This window comes from Aythya ferina (assembly GCF_964211825.1).
Source record: "Aythya ferina genome assembly, chromosome: 2".
NCBI classification, from domain to species: domain Eukaryota; kingdom Metazoa; phylum Chordata; class Aves; order Anseriformes; family Anatidae; genus Aythya; species Aythya ferina.
The window spans coordinates 136890724-136899038 of NC_140297.1; the positions used below are offsets into that span (position 1 = coordinate 136890724).

Consider the following 8315-nt stretch of genomic DNA (forward strand, 5'->3'; position numbering starts at 1 on the left):
CTTTTCCCTTTGCTTTTATCTGTCTCTGGCAATAAAAAAAAAAAAAAAAAAAAAAAAAGAGAGCTGTCTGGATTATATTAGCCAGGCAGAGGCTAATTATTACAATTGTAAGGGCAGAGTCAGCTGGGAAGACAGGGATGGGTATCACCAGGGAGAAGACTGATAAAAAGGTTCATCTGAGTAAGAAGACAGAGTGGCCTGTAAAGAAAGAAGCTGATTATTCCTGGACCTGAAGTATTTTTTTGGCAATTTTTATCTGTGAATAAAGACTTTTTCACACCCTTAAAAGCAAGAGTGATATTTCAATTTTAAAAGCTCAGGTCCGTGTTGGTGGGTTTTGGTTTTTTTTTGGTTTGATTTGGTTTGAGACAGGACAATGCAATAACACGAGTGCATTTCTGTTAGTAAAGGTCTTTATTGTCTTTTAGGTGGACGAGGGTTTCTTTTGCGTTAACATCAGCTTGGGGGACAAGAATCACTCTCTGAGAATGACGACGTTACGTATTAATAATGGCCAGTGGGTTCTGCTGACCATGGAGCGCTACAACAACGAATTTACTCTGCGTGTTAACAGCGGTGGAGGTGATCAAGAAGTGACCTCTGTCTTGGGCACAAACAGATGGTTTGAAATGGATTGGGCAAGCATTGTGCTGGGAAACCGCTTTCCCAGTCATTCGGAGAGCGATTTCCAAGGTAAGTGATGTGATGAACTTTGAAAAGAAGGCAATTACAACCTAAAGGTGCCATCTTTGAGTGTGCTGAAGAGTCTAAAACACAAGCAAGAACTCCCGTGCAGACTACTGTGCCCATGAAACCCCACTTCATCTACTAGGGAAGTCAGAGCTAGTGTTCATCTCTCCATTTACCATTGTAGCTGGTCCTAGTGAAGATGTGAAATCTCCTGTAGCACTTTGTATTTTCATTTCCCATGTCAAATGTTGGAAGCAGGGAAATTGTGCTGTGATCTTCAATCCCTTTTCCCCTTGGATGGGTTTAAGGAACAGACACGACATGTCCTGGAAAGACAAGAAAGACTTGGGAGACGATCCATGGTGCTGTCTCCATTTCCTAGGGTGGGGATGCTAGGACTTTGAGACTGTGACTGAATAGAAGACAGCTTTTTCCAGTGTGTTGCTTCTCATTCAGCTCCACTCCTAAGATTTTAAGTCTAGATTGATTTAGGGGAGCTGTTCTGGTCCATAGCACAGCTCTGTTAAATTGTCACGTTGGTACAATCAAGCTGTTCTGGAGAAGTATTGTCAATCTGCAGAGGGGGTAGAGCACATGGGCACATGTCCTATAGCTCTTCTAAAATAAAACAGATAAGTCATCTAAGGATCATTACATTTTTTTTTTTTTCTATATTTCAGCATGCTTTAAGGTCTGCGTATCTGCTGGGGGCAAGGAAGGTAGGGAAGTTGCTAACTCAACGTATTCCTATGTGTACTCCCCTTCCTTATGCAGGTTGTTTGCGTGACGTCCAGCTGAATGGTCAGCCACTTCTTGTGGAAGGCAAGAGCACAGAGTTTGGCTTAATTCGGAGGCGGCAGGGTGTCACGATGGGATGCCATTCCAGTGCCTGCAGCAGCCAGCCCTGTTACAGCCCTTTCCTCTGCGTAGACCTGTGGAGAAAATACGAATGCCGGTACATTAAGCTTTCATTTTTTTTCACCCAGGAGTGGTTGGGAAGCTCTTTTATTTCCACTCTAGGTTGGACAAATTGCTTTTAACAGTGAAACTCCCTGCTGCTTCTGACCAGAGGGGGCATCCCAAACACATTTCCTGCTCTCCATCTCATCTCCTGCTGTGGGCCAAACTTGCCTTTTTCTGCAAGTCTGACCTGGGACCAACCTACTTATTCTACCACTTTTTTTCCCATGGTGAGAAAAACACAGGCCAGCATGGAAATGAAATGCCCTTTGATAAAAGCTGGACTGCAAAAGCTTTGTTTTCTGCTAGTCTGTGTGAAAATATGCATTGTATTAGTACAACGTATATATATTTTGTATACATTATATAGAGAGAGATTATATAGAGAGAATATATGATATATATGTCTTGTAAAGAAGCTGAAGTTAGCCATACATTGTATGAAGCAATGGGACTTTCAAAACCAGACTGTCACAAAACTGAGTTCTAAAATTGGCTGCCAAGGGTCAGAACCAAAGCCCACCAGCCTGGTATCCTATGCAGTCAGTTCCTTGGGAAAGAGTCAACTCGTAAAGAAAATATTCAGAAATTACATTAAAATATGCAAATCAAAATACAAGCATTATATTTCATGCTCAGAAAACAAAACAGACAACAACAAAACACCATGCGTGAGTAGGAGAAGGTACTACTTGAATGCTTTCAATTCAGCCAAAATTTGTGCTTCTGAGGCCTAGCAATGTGTTGCTGAAGGAGGCTGTGAGATGGTCCAAAGTGTGCCTTGGGACACTCCTTTCTTCAGTGCTGTTGTAAAAAAAAAAAAAAAAAACACAACATGAAGGCTCTTCTATCTATTCATGAGTGTTTTTTCTTCAGAGTGCAGAGAGCAGAGCTGTGTTTCTCGCAGTATTCCTGCGTGGCCTCCAATTACACATCAGAAGAAATTACTTTCTCTACAGATCCGAGTCCTGAAAGACAAGCTGGGTCCTTCTGAGCAGATCAATGACTGTCTCTTTCCCAAAGGTCCAAATGAACATCACAAAGCTTATTCTAAGCACTCACTAGCCCTTTTCCCATTAATCTCAGCTATCCATTTCCTGCTACGGGCTTTGAAGACCTCTGTAGAAAAAGGGTTCAGAAGCTAATAAATCCCTTTTTTAAGGCAGGAACGAAGCTCTTGTGCTTATCTTCTGGATATATGTTCACATTTTCATGAGTCCACTAGCTCACTGTTAGATTTTGCATCTGTTTGATGCTCTCAATGTCAACATGTGGCTTGCCTGAGCATTCTGTAATCGCTGCCTTTAACAAAGTAGTAACAAACTTTGCACAATGCAGCATGCAGCTCCAAGTGCATCGCCTGCCTGAAAGATCCCTTGTGCTTTTCTTGGCCAGGTGTCCAGCTGGGAAAGTGGAGGTGGTTGACAGCCTTACTGGGCTCAGACACTGTACCTCATCACCTTGCGGACACTGGACCTGCAGGAATGGGGGTACCTGTGTGGCTCAGTCCCAGGACAAGACCATCTGCCAGTGCCCCGAAGGCTACAAGGGAAGATGGTGTGAAATCAGCCAGGTGAAGGCTGGAAGACCTGTTGGGCTCAGCTCCGGCTCTATTCTGGCAATCAGCATGTGTCTCCTTGTCTTCCTAGGTAGGAAAACAAGTATTCATTGTTGTTGTTTTACTATTTTTTTTTTTAATTTTTATTTTTTAATCTTGTACCTTGCTCTTTGTTGGAATCAAGTCTGCTTTACCCTCAGATGTTGTGATTAGTGTTTCTCCTTTTCTGGAGGTCACTAACTGGGAGTTCATTTGAGGATGCTAAGAGACAGGCATCAACACATATTTACAGTTTACTTGCTTGAAGTCACTTCAAGCAAATTTAGGACTTCACTCTTCCAGAATCACTTGTTTTCAGTCTTTCTCAAATAAGGATTTTCCAGCTATGTGTGCAGCCCTATCCATCTGAAATTCCCACCTGCCCCAAACCCTTACTAGGGCCTACAGCTGCCATGTGTTACTCACATATTAGGGAGGCAGAGATCCTTCTCTAGAGGATTTACACTCCCAAAAGCCAGCCTATTTAAGAGTGCAAGGCAGAAAGAAATGTTCACAATGTGTGCACTTTTAGGCACACCTTGGCCAAAATTTTAGTTCGCTGTAGAACTGCTTCCTATATCAATAAGAAAAACTTCATCTGCATCTTAGAATAGTAAAGACTCCAGTGATTATATTACACTTGTAACCTTCATTAAAACAGTGTTTTACTTACTTTGGGTATCTTATTTACTCAGGATTGGTGAAAGGCCAGAGACTGGCCAAAATGCCTTCTATTTAAATGGATTCCTTTAGGTAAGTAAAATACCCTTTTAATGAAGTTTATGATGTAATATACGTAGATGACTCTTTACCTTCCTGAATATAAGCTGTTTATATATTAACAATTACACTTTTCTTATGGGTAGTTGTTTGTCAAATTAAGAGATGATTTAATACCTCTGGAGTCACATAACTGCTTGTTTGTCATGCATCGTGTTTTGTCATACTTCATACAACAAATATGTCTATTTTTTTTCTTCCAGCTCTTTTGGTCTCTTACACGGTGTGGAGTCAGTGGGGAAGTTCAGGGTTTCGGAAAGGAGGAATTTACCACATTCCTGAAGAGCGTGAAAGCTGGGAGGATGTTAGAGAAAATGTCTTAAATTATAACGAAGAAGGAGGTGGAGAACGTGACCAGGTATGATGCAGTCTCAATCCAGTCTTTGCACACCTATTTTCTACTCCTCTTCCTTTTCCAGGCCTTATATTTATTTTTTTTTTCTTTATTGTCTTTAGCCAATTGGCCTTTTTTGTTATTTTATTTTTTTTTACCTGAAGTGCTTTCTGAGTTGGAGGTTTCTATCTCAACACAAGCTATACTTTTCATGCTGGTTATTTGTGGCCACTTTTGAGAGGGCTGCTCTGAACACGGCATTCTTGATTTAGCTCGAGGCTGCCGTATCTCAAAGAGTGTATCTGAACTTTCCTCTTTTTTTCAGTTTGTAGAAAACTCACAGAATACAGGCTTGTGTTGCACTGGTTTTAAAACATTTTTGGGAACCTGTTTCCTCTCGTGTTGTTTCTTTCTGACATTTGCATTTTTGTTTTCCAGACTGCTTACGATATAAATGAACTGAAGAAACCTCTCCGTAACCTTCCCCACCTGTCCTTGAGGGCAGCTTCTCCATACTCCAGGACGCCCACTGGCCGAAAAAGAGACTCAGTACCAAAATGTGCACATCAAAAACAAGCAACGTCAGCTGTTGACAGTGTTCCAGACTTCAAGGACTATGTTTCTCAAATCATCTGTGATGCAGACAATGACCTACAGAGTTTCCCAGCTGACACTGTTCATTTTTACTGCCTCGAAGGAGAATGCTCTCTTGCAGGGAGCCTTAGTTCCTTAGACTCCATTAGTGATGACGAAGATCTAAATTATGATTGCCTCCACGAGTGGGGGTCAAAGTTTGACAAACTTAAAGAACTCTGTGAGCTCTCAAATGAACTTTTTTAACAGCAGTTAAGTAACTCAAAGTGTTGCCATGACATGTGGACACTACTTTTAAAAAATGCCCCTTTTATACATAAGGTACATCAAGTAACTTGATGCAAGTTTTCAATTACAGGAGTATGAAATACTGTTCCCAGAAGTGATAATCTGAACAGTCCTTTTTATAAGCACTGTGTAAATTATTTAATGGCAGAAGTGTAAACTTTTCAATCATGAATTTTCTTGAAAACATCGAAATGTAGGATTTTTATAGAATACATGTAGTATAATAATATTCCTTTTAGTTTGTGTAGACCACAGTGGGCTGCTAGAATTGTCCTGGGTGCAAGAATTTGAATTATTTTCTCCCTGGTATTAACATAACTTGTATCGGGCAGGTAGCAACAGGTAGGGCATTTTTATTTTAAATTACATTCATTTTAGACGGTGAAATAATAAATGTTAAATATAAAACATTTTAATTTTCTCTGTTTTTTTGTCAGCTTTTTTCTTATCCTTCTAAACTGTAATCTCTCGTGATATGACACACAACTCTCATTCACTATTACATGCAGCCCAGCCTGTAAATGTGAGAATTTTGTCTCTGAATAAAATCTGTTTTTCTGTTTTCTAACTAAATCTAAAGAGGGGAAAGCAGTGCAAAGATCCTAATTTTGAATGCCTCTTTACTTGTTTAAAGAATTTTACACTCTTAGAAATGGTTGTAAGACTTCAAAAAAATTCTTCTCGGCAAACTTTTATTTCCAACTTTGCTTTCCACATAGAACCCTGCTTCAAGGTCTGCAGCTGGAAAAGAGGACTAATAAAAGGTGTGACAAGAAGCTGTTGTAAAAAAACAATGTTTTTTTTACAAGTAATACTTGAGACAGGCTAACTGTGATCCCAGAGGATTACTTTGTAATCCATATTCTGAAACCAAACATTTTACATACGAATGAATTAAACATTGACTTAGGAAAGTTGAAGCAGTAGTTGATTTTTCCCTCAAATAACTGAAAACATGAAGTAGCACACATGACAGAAGATAAACTGCACTGTAGTTAGGGCATTTAATGGACTTCTGTTGTCATGATAGATGAGAAAGAAGAAATCTCTTCTGTCCCCTGGGGTCACTTACTGCAAAATGCAATGTTTATGGCTGGCAGGTTGCTGTCTAGTTAGAAAGTTTAATATAGTGGATGTCTCATTTTAGGTTTAAAAAAGAAAAAAGGAAGAAGCAGCAGCATACTGTAAGTGACATTTAGAAAGTGAAGAGCTTGGAACAGGACAGCTAATGGTGTTCTCAAAGGTGTGATTCTGTGTGCAGGTGTGTGTGAATGATACAGCAGACCTCTTTTATGTGTTTCTCCCTGCAGAGTCACCATATACTGAGAGTGCTTTCTGGACTGAGACTGTATAAGTACCATACAGAGCAATAGTCTGATGCAGCATTTGCTGTTCCACCTGCTGCAGAAGTTGTGTCTGTTGAGCAGATGAGTAGCAGCAGTCCTGTAGGAAAGGAAAAACAGCTCAGTCACTTGAGGCAATGAATGGGACAGAAGAGATATTCATTCTATATCTTCACTGAAAACCTGCGTTCTTCTTTCTTGGTAACATATTTGAGAAATTCAGCCATATGACTGAAACAGTCAAAATCCTCTGCTATTCATCGTCCTGCTTCTCATCCTTCCCCAGACATTGACACCCTAGGAACAGGGATGTCTGAAAAACATGGGAAACAGCTGCCTGCTAGTTGTAGCTTAGAGCTGACATAAATAGCCACAGACTATGTAAATGTGAACATTTTACTAGCATATTTTTTTTAAATAATTATTTTATATTTTTTAACAATAAAAGCTACTCCTGAAAAGAAGCAGCTGCTTCTGTCACTGGACTTTAATCTGCCCTTGTTCATGGACCAAGGCCTTAGTTTCTTTGCGTTATGGAAAGAAAGTGTTAAGGTGTGCTTGGGCAGGAGGAAGATTCACCTTTTTTTTTGTTTGTTTTTACTCCTCATTTAAGACAGTAAATAAAAATAATTTATTTAGGTAAGTAATTTTCACTTTGGATGTTTGGGGTAGGGCTAATTGTTTTGCCATAAATCCTGATTCTCTTTGGCAGCATGTTTCTTCTCAACTGATAACATCTAATAAGAATATGTAGAGCACTACAAAGTATTGGAGCTAAAATCTGTTTGGCAAGAAACCCAAAATACCTTTAATTACCCTGACATGTTACTCTATGTTTTACCTTCCAATATGAACTAATAAAATTTCTTTTACTGAAGCCAAGCGGAAGAAATGGTGAAGTTTTTGCTTTACCTCTTGAGGTTCAACTTTAACCTCATAGCAAGGCATTCTTCCAGGAGAAGGAGGTGTGCCAGTTTCTGAATCACAAATGCTTTGATCATCCTGCAGTTATTAACACTACTCATTTTGTCAGATGTCCCTGATACAAAAGGATACTTTTTTTGTCATAATTCTCAGAAGTTCTTAGGAAGGGTTACAGGAGTGAATCTCAGCTACAGACAGCACCATCTGACCTCGAGTCATGTTTCTTTGTAGCAGCTGAATGCTCTTTGACCTCCTAAAAGGAGATGAGTATTAGCCCATGGTCATGGGACCATGTGTCTTACCCTCGCAGAAGTGAATTTTGCTGACTTAAACTGAACTGCAATTAGTAAAGCTCAAGTCCATTTTAAGTAGTTTTGGGGTTTCCTTAGGTAAATTGACCAAATTAATCTGACCTTTTTCTACTCTTAATTTTCTTCAACACAAAGACCTGAAAGCGTGGACTTTCGTACATAAAACACCATTCCCACTTCAGAAGACTGTCTTTTCTAAACTTGTCCTTCATATATGGTGGGAAAGGAACAAAGAAGTCCATGCTTTTCTCTTGACAATCGTTAAATGCATGCAGTACACCCTTCTTCTCAGTGTTAGAAGGGCTTAGCAATGCTGTTCAAGGGCAGAACCTCCCTGCTGAGTTTTGTTTCCTCACTAGTGGAAGCATAGGACAGTGTGGGCTGAAGCAGGCCAGTAGGACTCAGCACATCCCAAGATGTGCGAGGTGGGAGCACATTGTGAGCAAGTTATCCCACCTCAGCATCCAAGACTTTTTTCTTCATGGGTGAACCTT

At 40.0% G+C, this 8315-nt stretch overlaps 1 protein-coding gene across 1 annotated transcript in view; it reads left to right on the forward strand.

The window, feature by feature from the left end:
* Window positions 1-6018, forward strand: part of LOC311431815 (neural-cadherin-like) — a 39926-nt gene extending 33908 nt beyond the window's left edge. Inside the window, exons 29-33 of the mRNA XM_084509707.1 lie at window positions 429-693; window positions 1465-1645; window positions 3046-3299; window positions 4231-4385; window positions 4800-6018. Of these exons, the coding sequence (XP_084365833.1) occupies window positions 429-693; window positions 1465-1645; window positions 3046-3299; window positions 4231-4385; window positions 4800-5201 (1257 nt within the window). The 3' untranslated portion in view covers window positions 5202-6018. The remainder of the gene's footprint in view (window positions 1-428; window positions 694-1464; window positions 1646-3045; window positions 3300-4230; window positions 4386-4799) is intronic.
* The last annotated feature ends 2297 nt before the right edge of the window (window positions 6019-8315 follow it).